This window comes from Haplochromis burtoni, unplaced genomic scaffold, assembly GCF_018398535.1.
Source record: "Haplochromis burtoni strain Fernald_Lab_line unplaced genomic scaffold, NCSU_Asbu1 Contig_15, whole genome shotgun sequence".
Classification (NCBI taxonomy): Eukaryota; Metazoa; Chordata; class Actinopteri; order Cichliformes; family Cichlidae; genus Haplochromis; species Haplochromis burtoni.
In genome coordinates, this window is record NW_024582376.1 from 333,425 (window position 1) to 354,250 (window position 20,826).

Sequence of the window (20,826 nt, forward strand, 5' to 3'; positions counted from 1 at the left end):
TGGAGGATAAGGCGTGCTGATTCTAGCGATCTCCTTACTTTTCCTTTACTGTTACTGCATGCTTTTTGTACATGCATTGCATAATTGTGAACAAAATATTCCCTACTAGAACTACCTCTTCAGTTCCTTTGGATTACTGACCTCAGAGCATGTTCGAAATAGAAGTTTTACATTTCTGCTTCACTGTTGCGGCCTAAATACAGAGTAAAACTATTAAAGTTGATGACCCACTCTTCCCTTTCAACAACTATTCCGCCTTTGTTGAACTGATTATTGACTCCTCTGCCTTTGAACTCTGTCCAAATGCATTAAATGTTGGCTCTTTTCGCCCAGATTTGCAAAATGATATCTGCCAAACCTGCCGAGCTTCTGCTGACCCCTCTTAGCCAAGGTCAGCATAGCCATGCTCAAACTCGAGACATAATCCATTTTCTTTTGCCCTGGCACAGCTCTACTGACATGATTGTGCTGACCCAGCCAGGCCAAAGAAAGAGGAAGTGAGAGAGTGAGAGGCAGAACGAAAGAGAGAGAGGGCATCTCAGGCCCAAGGGCATGACACTGGGGTGCTCGGGGCCACACCAGCCCTTTAAATGTCAACACAGCACAGAGGGGAGGGAAACTGGTGAGGAGCGGCGCTCTGTTTGAGGACAGGAAAGAATATTGGCAAGTGATTTTTTACTGCAGGAGGGTGTTAGAAGCTGGCACAACGCAGCAAAAGATCTGGGACGGGCGGGGTGTTTTGTCTTCAGACATATTCGGTTTAAACGCGAGTCACACACAGGTTTGAATATTCTCTCTGGGATGAAGGGAGACATTTTGAGATCTGTGATTTTCAGAGTAAGTGTGACTTCAAAGGAGGGTTAGTGTTTTGTCTTATGTCTGTTATCTTGGGAGCAGCCACTGACCTTTATGTAGGGAAGTACACACGGTACCTAATTACTCTGCCTCAATCTCTTTCTTCCCTTCTTTTAAATTAATCACTCTTGCCTTCATTAAGATATCACAAGATGGGATCAATTTTCACCCAAGCTTTTGGATGCAAATTATAGTCAAAAGTCAAATTAAAAGTGTTGAATGGAAACTGTAAAAAGAGATAAAGTGTCATTGTTTTCTTAAAATTAAAAGCAGGTTTAAGAGTTTTTCTAGTGTTTCTTTAAAAAAAGGGGGATTAAACCATCAATTTTGATGGAAACAACCCAAAAATGCCATGCGTCTTCCTGCCTGTAGTTCCTGATTATATTGCGGCTTTCATTGGCAGTTCTTGATAGTATCGTTCTTGGCTCTTTTTTCTCACCCCCATTTGTCTCTTTGTCACTTCTCTCCTTTCTTTTTGTGAATCTCCAGGTCTGAGTCCATCACGTCCTCAGCCAATCGAAGCCTTCGTTAACAGCGGCGTGGGCACGTGATTGGAGGAAGGATGGCAACCATGCCATTTGTTAGTGAGGGGAAATGTGTGAGTGTGGAGTGGGATTTCCTGCAAGGACTACTGGCCAAACCTCCCACCCTGCCCTGGTGAGACATCTCTCACACACACACAAACACATGCACACACACAGGCTGAAACTGTATAAGCCTACGTGCATGCCCATGAATTAATCTCTGCAAGATGAAATACATGCATTAACACCCTTGCACTCACTGACAGTCTGAAGAAGCTTTTCTTTTCTTTTTTTTTTATCAACGAAACATTATCCAGAAACATACGCTTTTCTCCTTAGTGCTACATATCACCTGTATTGTTGTTCACCTGCCAATCCTGTCAGAGTTGCGAGTCCCCCACCCTTAGTGGGAGATTAAGTAAATTTGGCTGGAATTATTAATGGGAAGTAATTTACAGGCGGATATAAAAAAAGAACTCTACACAAAGAAATCATGGATAACTGTAAGATTGTAATACACACAGATAACATTACACTGACATTTCATTACGCAAAAGCAATTTTTAATTTGAAATACCCCGAAAATTGAGCTTGTGTCAGATTATCCTGCACTGCTAAGAGGCAGACTGGATCTCATGTGGATTTTACAGCAGAGGTATCCCAGGGTCATATTTAAAATGAGGGGGAGGTTAGGACACTGCAGTTCTTTATTGATCCAAACAAAGCCTTGTATCTGCGAGGGAACGTGTATAGCTGGAGATGTGAAGAGACGATGTACTACAGTTCGGCTAGAGTGACAAAAATGAGAGTCCATTGGCACCACTGCAACCATGCTGACACCACACACACACACACACACACACACACACACACACACACACACACACACTGATTTCACTTATTAGAACCTAACAGGGAGAAACGCAACAGCTGTGTCAGCTGATTAAGATACAAACATATGTAAGCACAATATGCGCACGTCTTTCCTTTGTTCTTTTCTTCTGTCGCACGTGTATGCGCGCACACTCACTCACTCACACACACACCACCCGGTGGTCTGTCTACGGATGAAAATCAACAACACAGACACGAGGGAGAATGGCTGGTTCTCCTCTCTCTCTCTCTGTGTCTCTAACACACACATACACACACTTTATCCCAGCGCAGCACCGACACAAATTGTGAAGTGGCTGTGACAACATAATTCCACCACTCAGGCCCCATTGAGGAGAGTCAATACCCAATCACAGAGACAGGCTACCTGAGCCCCGGCCCCCCTCTGTCACTCTGCCCCTCCCTCGCCTATTGATCCCTCAATCATGGCTTCAGCTCACTAGCCCGGGACCAGATGAGAGGGGGAGCTGGGGCGGGGGAGGAGAGGGTGAGAGGAGAGGGTGAGAGCGAGGGAGAGTAAGAAAAAATAGGCAGTGAGAAATTGTGTGTATGTGTTCACATATGGATTTTGGAGCAAATGGCATTATTAGGACTCTGCTCTGCCCGATAAAAGAAGCGAGTTTGTCTGTAATTACCAGGCCAATCTGCGAGAGATGGGTCAGAATGGAGATTGTTTCACTTGAATTGCAGGAGCCATTCCCATTATGTGTATTTATGAAATGAGTTTTTCAGACTGATGCTGAGGTCATTTTTACAGAGCACGAATCAATCAACAGGTGGTCAGCAAATGGCCATTAAGCGATAGCCCATCAGTTTTTCTTGTCTTGCGTCGCGCTGATTCAGATTTGTGAGCCCCTCTGATCCTTTCTCCCTGTGTTTATCTGTTCCTTCATTTTACTTCTGTCTTTCACCCTCTGCACCACTTTCGCCCTTGTCCCGTTCGTCCTCATACCGACTTCCCTGTCCACATCTCAGTCTCCAGAACCTGCGTAAAGAGAAATCTCGCAATGCGGCTCGTTCTCGGCGGGGGAAGGAGAACTTCGAGTTCTTTGAGCTGGCCAAGATGCTGCCACTGCCCGGGGCCATCACAAGCCAACTGGACAAAGCTTCGGTCATCCGGTTGACCATCAGCTACCTGCACATGCGGACCTTTGCCAGTCAGGGGGACCCACCCTGGAGCCCTCTGCTGGAGGGAGACAGCAACTGCAGCAAAGGTGAGCAAGAAACAAGCAATCACATGAAAAGAAAAGTTTTTGTGACTGAGATATTACAAAGAAGATGACGAAGAAAATTTAGGTTTTATGTTTTCAACTAAAAGAAATATGTACAATGATCTAAACCTTCTAAATGTGGGTTTTACATTGAAAATGAAGCAAATTCTGGTGCACCATTTTTAAAAATGTAACTTAAAAACAACTTTTTTTGTTTATTTGACTTTAACATCAAATGTAGCAGCAGTGTGTTTGCATTAAGATATCATATTTGTCCCAGACTGAATGAGTTTTAGAGCTGTAGACTCAGTACTTTCCCTTTTTCTCTTCTTACCAAAGTTAACATTTTCTCAGAGCCTGGGATGGGATTGGAAAAGTATTATGCTTTCCAGCTGAGTAACAAAATGCCCTAGTAGTGACATACTAGTGAATAATTGCCTAAAATATGATAATCTAGATAACACATTTTTAAGGTCTTTTTGAGGGTCTTGTCCTTGAATTAAAATTGTATTTTAAAAAAACATCCTGGTAACAGAAAATATCTCTATGACTGGTTAAGTGTTGACACTTTTTTCTGGGTATGTCACGAGTAGGTTGTTGTTATCTGTTCACAAAATTCAACCTTGACAAAAGCAATGTGCAAATATGCAGGATTAAATTAAACACGCATATGTGGAATATGTGGAACACTTTCTGCCGATGATTCCTACATTTCAGCCAATATGAAAATTATATAGCAGAGATAAATATGCTGCTTTGTTGCCAAAGGACGCAAACCACTAAAATTCATATTTCGACTCACTTCTCTGTTTCAATCAGAAGCAGACCTCAGCTGTCTGTTCTGCCTACGTACTCCTACCCACAGTGACACCCCACGCCACAAAAATTCAGTTCGGACTGGGGTATTGATCCAGCCTCCTATTAACAATAGTAATTACTGCCACTGTCTATGCGTGCAAACAAGCTCATGCGTTTTCTTTTTTTCCCCTGTAACACACATGCAAATAATCATACAAGTATTTTACATAGACAAGAGTGAGTATGAATAAAATCTATGTTTTTTGTGTGTGTATGCACATAAATATTACTCATATTATAGACAAAACTCCAAAAACATGTTTTCCTTATGTGGAAAAAAAGCAAAGTCCCTATAATAGTCATTTTAAAGTGAAGACCCATTTAAGGGGGAGGTCGGGTTCAGGTTTCAGGTTGTGATTAGACGAGTAGTAGCAGTAGTGGTTAAGCTTAGATCAAGACTCCAGGTAATTATTGTAAGTCAAATTGATGTCCTCTTAAGTTAGGGACACGCAACTGTGTGTTTGCGTGTGTCTGTGAGTGTGTGTCTATTAGGAGGAAGAAAGAGAAGGAGAAGGGGTAGATAATAAAAAAGAGGGAGGAAACTATTGGTGCAATTTGTAATTACTGAAATTAACTATATAACGAGGACAGTGTAATTATATAGCCTGTCTAATTGCTACTATTACTGAGGGGAAATGATGCAGCTACAGTGCAAATAGACGTGTGTGTGTGTGTCCGCCTTTGTGCCTGTTCCTGGTAAATTTGAGGAAATGTGAACAAAAAAAACCTGTCGTATTAACAGCATGTTTCTGTGAGACTGCATGTGGTGTGCTTTACCCACATTATGCACTGCATTTCCTGATGGGGTGAGTACCAGTAATGCTACCAGTGCTGTCTGAGTGTGACGTTATAGTAAAAAATACCAAACCAGTTCTTTTCCCAGTATCCTTTGGGGGCATCATGAAATTTTTACACATTAAGGTCAGTGTGGTTTTCCGTGGTTCCATGGTGTAGTTTGTTAACACCTTCGCGTTACTTGTGAAAGACACAACCGCAGCCTCAGGGTGTCAAGAGCTAGCCTACTCCTAACGTCGGTCATAAGTCTCGATAAATGGGATGGTTATATCAGGAAAGGCATCTGGTGTCAAAATCTGTGCCAGATCAAACATGTGGATCCATCTACTGTGACCCCGTGGGAAAAGAGGGAGAAGCTGAAAGTATCTTTAAGGTCAATGCGGTTTTCATCTGGAACATCGCTCACCACATGAAAACACTCATGTAATATCTTCTTTTTTGCTCGGAGACTTCTAATTTAAGGTGTAGCGTTAAAGACGTATTCCATTATGAAAGAATTAAGATATAAGCATCAATGGGAAGTTTTATATAAACAAATCACCCACAGGCTAATATTGTAGGTCCCACAGGAAGATGGAAACAGGACCTGTACATGACCTGAGACCTCAGATGTTGTCAGTGGATCCCTTTGGGTCTGTGGGTTGAGGATTGTGCTTGTATCTGTTGGTGTGCTAAAAGGTTGGGAACTGGGCAGCTTGGAAGATGAGTCATTCGCTCGGTTTCAAACCCTTCTTGATCAGCTTGACTTCCAACAATGTTTAGGTGTTGGTAGGTGTAAAACATCCACATGAATGCCAAAATCCAAGGCCTCACTGCGAGGGATATCGAGTGTAGAGGTGTCGAGCCAAATATGGGAGCTTGGAAGCAAAACGACTTAACAAAATCAAGCTTTTAATGCTGTATCAAGTTCAGAAATAAATGAAGTCCTCGGGCGCCAGCAGCCTTCTACACACGGCAAGGGGAAAACCACTTGGCTGCACATGAGGAACCCACTCTGGGAACAAAACAAACAAGGGCAAGCAGGATTGTTTATACACAGAATGCTGACAGGGAAATGACAGAGTGGAAGGTAATGAGGCACAGGTGAAAGTAATCACACACAGGTGAAGACAGGACACAAAACGAACACAGGATGCAAACCTGCCTTCAAAGTAAAACAGAAAATAACCAAAAGAGACTGATAGAGATATGAATACTAACACTTAACAAGATGTACAAGACAAGAAAACGCAAAGTGACCAGAGCATGAACATAGAAACGAGACAGAAGAAGGCACAAATGGAAACATGGGGGTGATGATTACTACAACAGCTACTACAAGTAACACACAAAACGTGGATAGAACACAGGATGTTTCAACACTGAATTCTTACCAGAAGCCAAAACATAAAAACCACCAGAGACACAATAACATCACGAACTGTAGGCCATCATATGATCGTCAGTGAAGCTAAACTGAGGCTTACAGTATACGGAGACTAACAAAGAAATCAAAACAGCTTAAAAAGGTGTTAAGCACTGCAAAAATGTTATGTAACTCATGTTATGTTATGTTATGAAACTCAAAAGTAAAACAACGATATACCAGATTTAAAGTCAACATGCAAATAAAATAAGTTACTGATGTATACATGGCCATAAAGGAAAATGAATATTCACGAGATAGCTGAATTAGAAAAAAAATTAACTTCTAATATGGTCTAAGTACATTTTTGTCATAGTTGTAGCTTTCAAATTGCCAGTGCTTGTGTGATACAAACCCTACAATAATCCAGAGGAAACCCCAACAATCAGACGACCCTCTAAATGTAAGCACTTGGCGACATTGGGAAGGAAGAACTCCCTTTTAACATGAAGAAACCTCCAGTAGAACCAGGCTGTACATACAGACAAGTTGCACATGGTGACTTCTGGGCCCTAAGGGGCAATGTAGGACGGCTTTAAAGATTAGATATGGTATATATCTGACCACTTAATAGCATGGATGACCTCAAAGCCAACATATTGCTTTTAAAGAACTTTGAACTGCATCCTGTTGCAACTTGAGTCTAATCTACAGTCATAGTGTGTGAAAACATGTATTCCTATGCATCAGCCCATTGTTGTACATCAATATCTCATCATCCTTTCTGCGCAGGACAATCTGATTGTCTGAGTGATATTCATATACTAGCACCCATACACACAGCCGCAGCCTTGACTCTACGCATGAATTGCGAATTGTTTTTCCTCTGTATTCCTGACTTTTCTTGGCCTTGATAGAAAATACCTCCTGTTCAGCATAGTTGGTGTGCAGGTAGTAGTGCTTCTTGCCCTGTGTACAAAGTGGAAGTGCGCTGAAAAGATGTGAGGTGTGCGGTTTACGCTACAACGAGAGGCACTTCTCGTACAAATGTGAGCCACAACGATAAATATATAGAGCCCCCGCGGAAGCTGCTACGTGAAGGTCGAGAAAATTGTGAATTATCTTTCACATTCTTACCACTAGGTCAACATCTGATCTGTTAAGTATTTAATTAAATATTTGGAGATTTCTTACAAGCAGGTCACACAGTCTCCACAGGGCCTATATTGAAAATGCAATGCTAATTTGGACATCAGTTTGAACAAGTCTACCCACAATGCATTGGCAGGGTTTTAAGTGTGATGCATGACTTTAATTCCGTTAGTGGAATGTGGTCAGAGATCTGGCTGAAAGGGAGCGGAGGCCAGAGAGCAGGGGAAGGAACAAATGTAGGAGGAATAAAGACAGAAAGAGAGGAGGAAGGAAGAAGGAGAAGAGTGCGAGGAAATTGGGATGGGGTGTGCTGGGGGGTGGGGGTTGCATTCCTCCACATTCCCTCTTGTCCGGGGTTTTTGGATGGGCAGCGGAGAGGGAAGGAAGGTGGAGGGTGGAGGAGAGGAGAGGGATGGAGCGCAGGGGAGGGGCCGGAGTGGCTTTTGTCTGCTTCCCACGTTTCAAAGCCAGTCTTGAAAAATGAATAGACAGAGGAAAATCAATTGCATGACCTTCACAGAGAGAAAGAGAGAGATTGAGAGAGCGGGAGAGAAGGAGGAGAGAGAGAAAGAGACAGAGTATGGAAGGAAAGGAGCAAAGGAAAAGGAAAGGCTGAAGGCAGGGAAGGTAAAATGACCCATGCTGTATTTGGTATTTGTGCACCTGTTTGCACAGCATATTCAAGGACTATTTGACATAATTTATATTTCAAAGCCTCTGTATTAAGTAAATTTTGCTATCAGGGACAGTTTTTTCCCCCATACTACACTTCCTTTGAAAAAAATCCAGGAAGCCTGATTCCTATTCCTAAGCTTTCTATTGCTTGTGATAAGAATCTACTTAAACTTAGTGGCAGATCTGCAATCAAGCAAACTGACAGTTTAACCAGATTCTACAGGTGAAACCAAAGCAGTCTTCCTGTTGGACAGGCAAGGTTAAACAGGTTAGTCCAGGCGGTGTAGTGTGATGGTGTGCTGTTTGTTTAAAGTAATTCAAGGCTTTTTGGAGGTTTATATACATTTTTTAAACCTCTGACACACTCTGTATTATGCTGCTCTGCACTGGCAAGAATAAACCACACCCAACCATGCAGACAGTATTAATGTTTTTATAAAATAACAAATAAGAACATAATGTAAAAAAAAAACATTTTATTAGGTTCAGCAGAATATAAATTAGTCCAAAAGTATCTTTTGCACTTTGGTTCAGTTTTTACTTTTGCATGTTAGTTAAAGATAATGTAGGGTTTGTTAACAGTAAGTGCAAACATAATAATAATAATAATAATAATAATAATAATAATAATAATAATAATAATAATAATAATGTAAAGAAAATAAGTTGATTGTGGTAAGACAGAGATATCTTTTAAAATTTCCTATCTGAAATTAACTTTCTACTTTTATTTTTGTTTAATAAAACAGAAAAGGGGGGAAAATATCAACCTGTAACAGGTGTGCAGGGCAGCTGGAGAACCCCCTCTGCCTTTTTCACAAGGCACAGTGCAATGACAAGTCAGCGCCAGCAACAGGGCCAGCTGAAGTGTTTTACTGTCTCGGCTAGTGAGGTCAAACACACCTCTCCCCTCCCCGGCGCTGGTGACATTGACTTTCATTCTGCCTCCACTTGCTCGTTCTATCTCGCTCTCCCTCTCACTCTCCCCCTCATTTCTTTCATTGCTTTCGTCTTCCCTCGCCTCCCCTTCTGTCTCCCCCACCTCTTCACGATCTCCCTGCGTCTGCCTCCCCTCTAATTCACAGCGTTTAAAGCAGCCTGAGCTTTTAAGGGAAGTTAATTGCACTCAAATTATGTTCGACCGCAAAAGGAGTGAGGGAGCGATGGAGAAGAGACGGAAAGATAGAGGACAGATAGAGGGAAGGAGGGAGGGATGGATGTCGGCGTGAGAAGATAATTGTGCCAGAGAAGGACGCTGCGATTAGGGTCACTTTTTCTCTCGCTGTCTGTCGAACGGCCGAAACATCACATTTGGATTGGTAGTAAACAACTTGGCAAGTGACCGGGCTCTTGTTTTGAAAGGGTGAAGCTGCGGTGGCAGAGCCAAACTTAAGAGACAGAGATGAATAAGAAGACACAGAGAGAGGAAACTGAGAGAGAGAAATGGGGGTTCACTGTTTGGTTCCCATGGTAACATCCTAACCTGGTTAAAAGAGGTTGACACTGTGGGGGTGGAGTCTGTGTGTCTACAGCCCCCCACGTGGGGATGCTTGGCTGTGTGTGTGTGTGTGGTCATTCCTCTGGACTGAACTGGGACTAAATTATGTATTAGACAAAAGTATCATGAAAATCATTCAAATTTTTTCATTCAATCATTCAAATCTTTTCTGCTTGTGAAGCGCTGGGGAGTCCGTGCAAGTTGACCTCTGAGTCAAATCATAATTAACGTGTCCATTCCTGCCCTGTCCCATTCTGTCTCTTATTCCCACAATGGAATTAAATCTCTTAGCAGAGTCCCGGGAAGCTAATGGAATCGGAGTGTGACAGAACAGCTCGATCAAAGACCTCAGCCAGCCCTGCGTCCAGCTCTGCACACAAGTCACGGTGTTTATTCGCACAAACTCACTTAAAGGAGAATTGCAATTTAACGCATCTTAACTGAAGTCAGGTTTTATTGCTTTTGAACATCTTTTTATGGTTAAAAACTGAAGGATTTGATGAGATCAGGGATCAAAAAAAGAGTAATCAGGCAGTCACACATTTTTTAAACAAGTTAACAGTTCATGCAGGAAACCAAAACTGGGATGTCAAACTAATTTTAGTACATAAAGCTCAAACAGCCCGGACCAGTAAAACCAAACATGCACATATACTCATCATAATATATGTCATTACTTTTTGTAGCATTACATGTGCAGTGTCTTTTTTAATAGGAAGCATGTCAAACTGACAGTTACTTAGGCCTCTGCATTGGGTGAATGTAGCGTTTCAGGTCCCGGTTCAGGACACGATCTATTCTTAGCGACATGCAATGCTTCCTGGTGCAAAATTCATTGAAAAGGTCAAACATGACGCCCTCCTTTTCTGCAATTTTCACATTTAGCAAAAAAAAATTCCAGCGGGCTGTGTTTTGACTCTTTGAGGGCTGCATGTTTGACACCCATGATCGAGACCACTTTTTTGATTTAGGAGTTGAGTTGAAGCCCTCTTTCTTTCCAGCGCTTCAGCTGGGCCAGCAGTCACAGATACAGGAATCTGGCAAATTAAACTTTTATTACACTGAGTGCCACCACTTTTTTTCTTGGCTGAAGGTGATCTTTTGGGGCAAAATTCTCTTGGTTATATATTTATGCTTAAACAAGAGGGAATAACGTCCGGTTGTCTGTACAAAAGAGTTAAGATTCACAAAAATATTCCAAAATCTTGTTTGACCACAACAATATTCAACTACAAATGATGTTTTCAGGCACAATGATGAAATGATGAGATGTGATGTCCAAAACTATCTAAATGAAACATTTAGCAGATCTGAAGCACTGCTTTAATAACGTGGCCACATTGTTGGTTTGTTAATGTCTGTCCAATCATTTGTCATCTGTTTTGACTTGGTCTACCAATAAGGCGCATGCACAGCAAGTTCAAAATAAGATCTAAGTTGTAAAATAATATGTTATTGTTTGAATTATGATTTATAATGACATCAAATATTATAGAAGCTGTAATATTAAGGTATACACACAGAATAATGCAAAGCCCTCACTCGCACACGGGCACACACATAGAGAAGTAGGGGTTCACAGTAGCACTACAGAGGGATCTTTGTTCTCAGAGTGTGATACCATCAACGCTGTGAGACTCTTTCCCTTCACATGTGCGCAAGAATACACCACACACGCGCATGCTGTGCGCACAAACACACACACACACACACACACACACATCAGGTCCAGTGTTTTGGTTTCCTGGTTGCCCTATTGTACTGTGGCAGTCTTTAATAAATGGTCCTCTGTGTATTTGTGTCTGCGTGTGTGTGCAGGGGTGTGACTCATCTGTCAGCCCCGCTGGCCTCATGTCACATTCAGCGTTTCCTTGGGCCCGCTGACACTACTCAGCACAACTGATCACCCACCATCACCGTCGCTCCTCCAGGGTTCTGTGGCACGAAAGCCAGAACAGACACACACACTTTCACAACAATCGAAGTGCGTTTGTCTTCTGTTTTGATTAATTCTTATATGGTTACCACGGGGGTTGATTCCTCCAAGCTTCCTAGCACTGCGGCTGCATCGCTGCCCCACAAGGGAGCCTGCTAGGCAGGCAGAGAGCGAAATGGGCTCCCCATCCCCCTCCAGGCAGGGACTGACTAGGCTGAAGGGTCCCAGCACCAGACCCCCTTTCATAGCCCTGAATGGACTTGCCTTATTTAAATTCACACTCTGTCACACAGGGGGACCCCAATCTCACAATGCCACTGTGGCTTTGTCCGGCAACTCTGTATTTATGTGTGTATGTGTGTGTGTGTGAGAGAGAGAGTTTGTGTGTGTGCACGGGTATTTGTGTTGTTTAATCGGGGAGCATGTTGCTGCTGTGTAGTCTGTGCATGAGAATTCATTGCTGTGTGTATTCCTAAAGTGTGTGTATGTGTGTGTCTATAGCTCTAATGGAATGCCTCCCTCTTCTATTCAACAAACCCACATCACAAGCAGGCAGCTGGGCAATATATATGTGCGTGTGATTGTATGTGTGTGTGTGTGTGTTGGTGGGTGTGTGTGTTCCGATCCCCCCTCTGTGTTCAGTTGTAACCCACAGCAGCGCTTTCATTTTCCTGTCATAACGTGTATTGATTTCCCGCAGCCTTGCAGCGACACACACATACACACGCGCAGATATCCAATGATCCTTAAAGGCACGCACACAGACTCACACGCGTACATACATTTATATGCTCTTATACACATATATTTTGGGTACACACGGACATACGCAGTTTGTCTCCATTGGACGGGGAACATTGTGTTCAAAAGCAGCCCTGTTGGAGTGAGATTAGTTCTCACATATGGTCCCCACTTTTGCAATCACACACTTGCAGGTGCATAAACACCGTCACACACTCCTTCTGACATAAAACAGTAAATACACCTGATTGCAAAATTAATCTTCCACGTCAGTGGCGGCACCCCCAACCCCCATGCCCAGGTTTGCTTTGGAGAAAGTGATCACTCTCTCCTTCCTTAAGGTTTTTCATTTTCCCTACCCTCTGTGCTCCTCTCATACCTATCTTCGCCCTCCTCCCCTCCTCCTCCACCTAACCACCTCCAACTCTATTTGTATTGTAATTGCCTTGGTAAACACCACCACTTTGGCACTGAAGCAGCTCTGATAGCTTGTGTTTGGGATGCATTAAGAGTGGTGATGCAGACACTGTGTGTGTGTGTGTGTTTGCTTGTTTGTTTGTATGCCTGGCAGAGATTGAGTGGTATGCGTCACGCAGCGCTCCACCTTATGTGCACTTTTTTTTTTTAAGCATGGTAAATTCTTCTTTTATCAGACATAATTGCTTCAAGTTTCACTTTTGATTTTGCTGAAGATTTTAAAGTTGTGAAAGAGATCCCACGTTAATGCAAAATCCTCTATTTCCAGATCAATTTGTGTAATCACTTATTCCTCAAAGCTGTATTAACTCATCCAAAAAAATGGAAATTAATCCATCAGCGTGGCTTAAACCTGACCGGCAAAATGATTTCCTACATATTAAGACGTTTGTGTTTTATTTATGCAGCTTTGACTAATTAAGTTGCTTCTGATGGTTACACTGACCAAGAGCATGACCTTTCTAACTGTAATATGTGATCTTAACTGTCTAGTACTAAACATGGAGACTTTTTTTTAGCATTTTGTCATACTACAGTAATAAAAACACTGTTAAAACACACACCTTACCTACAGAAACCCAAATTTCTGCACTGAAAAAGCCCTGCTCATGATCAATTAACAAAATCTACTCACCTGCTATAATATCAACAGGTATAAAATGCTGCCCGCCAGCATTTTATGACAATGTCTGTCTCCTTTTTCTCTGCAGTTAGACGTTCATCTCATTCTCTGGCGACTGACATGTTTGAGCAGCACCTAGGGGCACACCTCCTGCAGGTAACGACCGCATCACCCACACATTGCTTCTTGTATCGCACTGATTATGTCTATAGTTGACTTTTTTTTGCCATGCTTATGTTGTGTTGTTAAGCAGAGAAACTAGTTTTTTCAGATGTATCAAAAGTTGAAGTTAGAAATGTTTTTTCCCCTCCTAACAGTCACATTTGTTTGATTATCCTGCTGTACTAAGTCACTGCTATGTGTGATCACAGCCTGCACTGGCTCAAGTCGTTCTGCCTTGACTCATATTTCCAGGCAAATTCCTAAACACAGTCACACTCAGACACAGAAGCACATCGCGTAACCCTCAGATGCTGCCAAAGAATACCTCCCTTTTGCACTAACAGACGAACACAGCCCGAGGGGTACTCTGGGGCAGGAGGGCTGCTGGGGTGACGAAATGCAGAATGTAGGCAAAGACTCAGAGGAAGAGCAAAGGAGGTAGCACTGCAGATTGTACTTTGGAGGGAGCTTAGGGAGGGGGAGGCGGTAGGAAGAACAGGTAGGAGTGGGAACAGGTGGAGGGATAAAAGGAGAGTAGAGAAGTGAGAAGGTTGTGGTAAAACAAAGAAACATTACATATGTCTGCTCTCCTCTGGCATTTTAAAGAGGAAGAGAGGCTTAGAGAACGGCACTGATAGAAATCAAATTAACGCTCCAGAAAAACTGTATGATTCTTCCCCTCCCAGCCGTTCTTCCACAGTAATAGCCTGATAATTGCACTTTAGTTCTCCGACATTCATGCGGCTGGTTTCTCCTCGCCGCGACACGCGACACACGACGCTCCACACCCCGGCCACACATTTGCATACTGGATGTGTCAGTTGCATAAATTACCACTGCCACTTTAAGCACTAGGCCGCCAAAATAGCAATCATTTTTCTAGAGCAAAGTGGCCCTGGTGTGTGTGCATGTGTGTGTGAGGCTGAGACTGTGTCAGCTCACTCCTGGATGCTTGTTATGACGATTAATATTATTCTCTGAAGCAGTCCCGTCTAATGGGCTGGCTGTATACCTTTCACTTCTCATTAGAATCACTGCAGGCCGTAATGACTCTGGTTCTATCTGTGTCTGTGTTTATTTGTCCGTGTGTGTGCGTGTGTGGCTGGAGATCCAGGATGAAGCTTCGACTCTTGGTTTATTACGGCTGATTGGAACAGCCCCTGGTCTATAAGCTCAGTTTCTCATGTCTCGTTGCTGAATTTGTTTAAGTGCGCCTTTCTTGATGCACGTGCGTATGTGTGTGTTCGTGGACGTCCACACCGCATGCGTTGCGTCTGCCTCTGTTTTGTTCACCGTTTGTTCGGTCACGCAGGTCTCACTCGCAGCTGTCGCGCGTGTAGCTGCGTCTATGGGAATTGTTTCATGTCTATTCACATTTATGCACGTCATGTGAGTTTTTTGCGCGCGCGTGTGAGCGTGCTCGCCAGTTGAGAGAAGAGGCCGAAGGGTGATGGGTTGTTTGTTCTCTAGCTCATTGTAATTTGTTCGATACACGCTAATTGCTCTAATTTGTCTGTCTTGTTTCTGTTTGCCTTTATGTCTGCGTCTCTGCGTGCATGTGTGTGTGTGCGTGTTTTTGTGTGCCCACGTGTGTGTCCCTGTGTGTTTATGTGCACAGTCTCTAGATGGCTTTGTGTTTGTGGTCAGCCAGGAGGGACGGTTCCTCTACATCTCAGAGACAGTTTCTATCTACCTGGGACTCTCACAGGTAAGACAACCTCATCTCACTCTCTTTATGTCTCTCTCACACAACACACACACCCACACACACACGTGACCACATAATCCTTTATTTACAAGTGCATTTGCACACATGTGCCTGTCTTCTCTTTATGCTTTCATATCCCTTCCCAGGAGCGCATGTGTTTGTGTGTCTGTGTGTGAGTGTGAATATCTTTGACTTCACTCTCTGTGCTCATCTCTGGAGTACAACTCTCACAGGGGCAATGCTGCTCTCTCTCTCTAGCTCTCTCTGCCGCCCTCTCTCCCTCTCCAGGTGCTCACCTCTGTTGATTGCCTGTGGCCTCTTGTACTGTGAATGTTAAGTCCTGCCATTTTGCCCAGATGCATAAATAATAACAGTAATTACTGGCCTAGCAATCAAAGTGTCGCCCCAGCGCGCTGGGCCTGTCTAGGGGAACAAATCGATAGGCATCTTAAAAGCCACATTGATTGTAGGGAGGGGGAAAAACACCAAGGGGGATGGGAAGATAGATAGAGACAGCCAGAGAGAGAAAGAGAGGGGGAGGAAAGGAGGAGAGGTGTGATAAGAGAGAGATGTTTCAAACTAAGAAGAATGGGTACAGCACGAGGGAGCGAGAGAGAGGCAAGTGTAACAATAACAGATGTAACTGAGGGTTTTTTCTTTGTTTAAGGGCAGTCGCTGAAACCATTAACAAACTTAAGAATAAGTTTTAAGGATATGTTTGGGTTTTTTTTCCTTTTAGTACAGTACTCACATGAAGGAGATCTCATTAGTCTCCATTGGTCCTTGGCCACCATTATCATTCATATCTGTACTGACTGGAAAAATCTCTAAAAATATATATGTATAATTATCAGAGCAGATAAATCAAACAGATGTTGTCCCCAGTTATGAAATCACTGTAACTTAGGGATATAATGTCAGAAGTAGTTTTTTGTTAAGCAGAAAATGTGATATTAAATAAAAAATATATCTATACACATGCAAGAGGATAACAGGCTTAGCTTTTAAATCATTGCTCATTGTTTCATTTAATTTCAGATGGATGTCGTACTTTCTTTCTGTATTGTTAAGGCTGTGTAATTCTTTAATTGCATACTGATATTGACTGTTTTCAGTCTATTGTGATTGCTGCACAGGTGATGAATGTTACTACATTCTTGTTTTACACCGTAATACAAAGAAAAAAATGCAGCAAGCAAGTTTGAAATGGAAAGATTTTCTTTAGATGCATTTTACTAAATCCTTCCTCAACTTTGTTAAGTTGCACTGATAGTCTGTAATTTTGGCCCTGGTCATAAATATACTTTCCTCCACCTGCACACAATGATGTCCTGAATTGCACCTGTAAGTCAGTGTAAAGAAAACTTGAGGGGGGAAATAGGTTTTTAGTTTTCAGATATTTAGTCATTGTTTAATGTTGAACTGGAGACTTGTAGGAAAAAAATGAGCTCACTGACTCCATTTTTTTCCTGATGGAGTTTCATATCATGAAGAGCCACAAGACATGTTTGTCCCCCCTCCCCGTGTTCTCACTACTCTCTTGACCCCCAAAATTGTTCTTGCAACAGAAGATATAGTTCAGTCTCTTAAATCAGTGGTTCTCAAGCTTGTTCTTGTATGCTGAGCTTGAAAAGTTGAAAAAGTTCACACCTCACTTTGTTTTTACTAATTATTCACAATAAAAAAGAATCAAAAATCACATTTTCAAGATGACCTCATCAAGGCCTTTCTTATTTTCCACATATACAAATATTCATTCAGTTTCCCTCGATGTTTTTGTTGTGGTTGTCCATGCCACTCCTGCAGAGCTGCTGTGCCTTACAGATAGAGGAGGCTTCAGAAGGCGCTTGCAATAAGGAAACATAGGTCTGTCCTTTCACAGATCACTCTCTGTCTCCCATTTTCACTGGGAGGAGTTAAGATGCGGGGAAGAGAAAAAAGTGAGGGAAGCTTGAAGACATGCTAGCATAATAAAAAGCACCCATTGCTCTACAGCTAAGATCGATTCACAGCAAGTAAGGAGAAGAAGAACGATTACAAGGCCTAATTGCTCTTAATGTGAGGCAGACTTGAAACTATTCTTTAAACTTTCCTGTCATGGGGCATTCAATGAAGGTTAATATAAAGTTGGATTAGGACAAGGATTGTCTTGAATTGTCGTGGGCGTTTTTGAGTCTTCTTTGCAAACACACACACACACACACACACACACACACACACACACACACACACAATGTACATGTAAACACAGAGAGATACAAAAGAAAGTGACGTAGAGAAGACAGAACAAAAAGGGGAGCTGCAGAGAGGAACAGCGAGAACCAGACAGACAATTACAAGAGAGAAAGAAAATAAAGCAGAGGAATATGGGGAGAGACGGTGGTAAAGAGGAGCGAGAGAGTCTGAGTGTGTAAATAGAGTTTAAATGTGCAGTAGGAATGAAATTCGCCTTGGGATTGCCTAGGTAAACAAGACAGCCGAGGCTTTGGTGGAGATGCTAATAAAACAGAGCTGTTCTTATCAGCTGAGCAGATGGCCTAACCCATCACATCTCCTCAAACTGGGCCTAAGCCATCAGCATTCTAATGAAATTATTTATGATCTAAGATTACGTTCCAAACCTTAAACATACAGTGCCACGTTTACCTTCCCGAAAAGATGAGGACGGCCGGGCACAGAGGAGGTTTATGATGAGAAAGACACAGCCAGAAAGGGCAGGTAGACGGGGTTCGGGGAGGGGAGCGAGCGCGAATATACAGTGTGTTTATGGACACAAGCAATGAGATGGAAAAACGCACAACAGGAAAGAAGGGAAGGTGGGAGGGAGAGGACAAAACACTTCAATATACTTTGCTGGTGAGTGGAGGCGGACACAGGGGAGAGGGGAAGGACAGACAAACAATGTTCTGAGTGAAAAAGTATAAGTGGTTGTTTGTTTTAGAGGGCATGTCGCCCCTGTGGACCGCCCCAGCCCCGCGTCTCCTGTCCCCCCGTCTGACCCCTCTGCCCTGGCTTACCACCCGGGCCACTCCCCTGACAGTGGGGTTGCTTAGCCGACTTAGCCCAGGTCAGGCACCTTGACCAAGGGCACAGCCCTCCGCCCATTCCCCTGGCGCACAGGTATCTTTTTTCTTTTTTGTCTGGCTCACTTGGTTTTCAGGCCCAGGAGCACGAGGGATAAACCTGGGAGCGACACATAGCAGATGAGGCAGGGGGGAGAAGACATGGAAACAGAAGAGGGGAGGGCAGAATAGCTGGAGAGACAAAGGTTGGAGAAGATGAGGGAGGAGACATGAAAAGGATGGAGGAGTAAAAGTAGGATAAAAAAAGGGATAAATGGGGTAAAGAGGAGGGAGGAAGGATGGTAGATTGAGGGAGGAGAGAATTGATCTGCGAATGGTTAGTATGCAGCCCCCACTCCACCTCCGCCCCACCCCATCTTCCCCTCCCTCCTCTCCTCTCCTCTCCCATCAGTCAGTGAGGGCTGAGGGCTGAGAGTATGTTGTGGACCACTGCCCGGATGCCTCATACATATTAAAGCCCCCTGCTATTATTTATATCATGTCTCTGCTTCCCCTGCTCGCTGCCCCTCGTCCCCACCACACCACCATACATGCATGCACGTGCATCTCTGCGCGCACACACACACAGGTTCACACAGATGCGCTGACAGACAACTACTCGCACAAACAGTGACACACAATGACACACGGAGACATAAAAACAGACAGTCTAGTCACATACGCAGGGAAACAGAGGCGCGCCGTGTGCTTGCATAGGCACAAACGCACACACGCAGACACACACACGCTCTCAGAGAGATTTGAATGATCTCGGTCTCTCCTCACGCCTCCCTTTGCGCCACATTCTATACCTGTTTTTATGTCTGAGCCTGACTCATCCTCTCAATCGCTTCGTCCCTTCCTCATCTTCTCATTTCTGTCTGATCTTTTTTCAATCTCGCCCTCCTGCTTGAGATGAAGTGATATTATTCGGATAGGTCTTAAGCCCGGTAAAGCCCATAAGGACCTGTTCGCCTCTCTACCTTGTTTTTCAACACCACCGGGTCGAGGGATTTTGCCTCTTTCAAATGACTGGTCCAGTGTTCTGAGCAGACTTGGACCTTGAAAATGACAATGTGCTAACAATTACATATACATGGATAAGTATACAAACAGATAGATGCTGATATAATCGGTAACATGAAATGCTCAAAGCGAGGTTCATCCAGAGTTTAATAGAGATATCCAGCCATTTAATGGACAGCTGCAAACTCTTAACTTTAAAACATTAATGAACGAGTCAGTTTTGATGTCAGACTCAAAAAGCACGCAGCTGTAGAGTGCTGACGTATTATCGACGCTGAGGAGAAGAAGGATCGGTAAACAAAAACACTGAATTTTCCTCGTGTTAAAAATTCTTGATTAAAAAGAGTTTGCTGACGTACGTGAAGGTCAGCTAGCACAGTGCTGTTGGTCTCCACATTTACCAGCCTCACCTGTTAGAGCTGGACAGAGAACGAGGGAGAAATAAATACATTAGACCTCAACAGCACAGTCTTTGGAAGTGAAAAGTGAAAAGAGTTTGCCAACTGAGAGCCAAACACACACACACGCTTGCTGTATATTACTCTGCTGAGCCGTTATCAGAGCTTCTGCTTATCACTGTGGGAGCTGCGATCCAGTGTGCTCTTATGTGATGCATGAGGTTAGCTGAGAAAAGAGACATTTTTATAAAGAAAAGAAATGTAAATAATGTCATTCATTTAATTCCCCTTTGTGTAGGGGGGCATATATTTTGAGGTTTCTGCTTTTTATTAGACCCCTGAACTATCTGAAACCTGTGTTGCTCAATGTCTTAATGGTTAAAATGCATAAGATTTAATTGATTTTTCTTATCTTGGACTTTCTCAATAACTGCATTTATTATTGTCTTGATGCTATCAGATATTAAAATCCTCAAATATCTATCCAAATATGTTCCCAGGTCAGCATGGTCAGCTGTTCTCGCACGTTTTCAAAGTGTGACAGTAGCACAGTTGTTACGGGATAATTACTTTTCGAGTCTTGCAAGTATGCAGGGCAGCCTCTCCATATGGTGCCCATCAAATCTAGTATTTAATAATATGTTTATTACAGGTGGCGCAGTTGCGAAATGTGGCACCGTCTCCCAAGAAATTAAGGCCTGCGTGTCTGGCGCTGAATAACATAAGGGGTGATAAAACCTCGTCTGTCATCTCCCCTCACTCGGTGGGGTTTCCTACATCTTTACCCCTCTCTGTTCCCTCATTGTCGGTCGCTCTTATTCGCCTGCTCCCGCCTTCCTGTTCCCCTTCTTCCTCTCCCCCGGCTGTGATGTCCTTGAGGGCCTGCT

The 20,826-nt window shown here is 43.2% G+C and overlaps 1 protein-coding gene across 2 annotated transcripts in view; it reads left to right on the forward strand.

Moving 5' to 3' along the window:
* npas1 (neuronal PAS domain protein 1) overlaps positions 1 to 20,826 on the forward strand; it is a 40,742-nt gene that overhangs the window by 12,534 nt on the left and 7,382 nt on the right. For both annotated transcript variants that reach the window (XM_005915777.3, XM_005915778.3), the window contains exons 2-5: positions 1,345 to 1,512; positions 3,249 to 3,487; positions 13,672 to 13,739; positions 15,364 to 15,453. In XM_005915777.3, coding sequence (XP_005915839.1) covers positions 1,418 to 1,512; positions 3,249 to 3,487; positions 13,672 to 13,739; positions 15,364 to 15,453 — 492 coding nt within the window. In that variant the 5' untranslated portion in view covers positions 1,345 to 1,417. The remainder of the gene's footprint in view (positions 1 to 1,344; positions 1,513 to 3,248; positions 3,488 to 13,671; positions 13,740 to 15,363; positions 15,454 to 20,826) is intronic.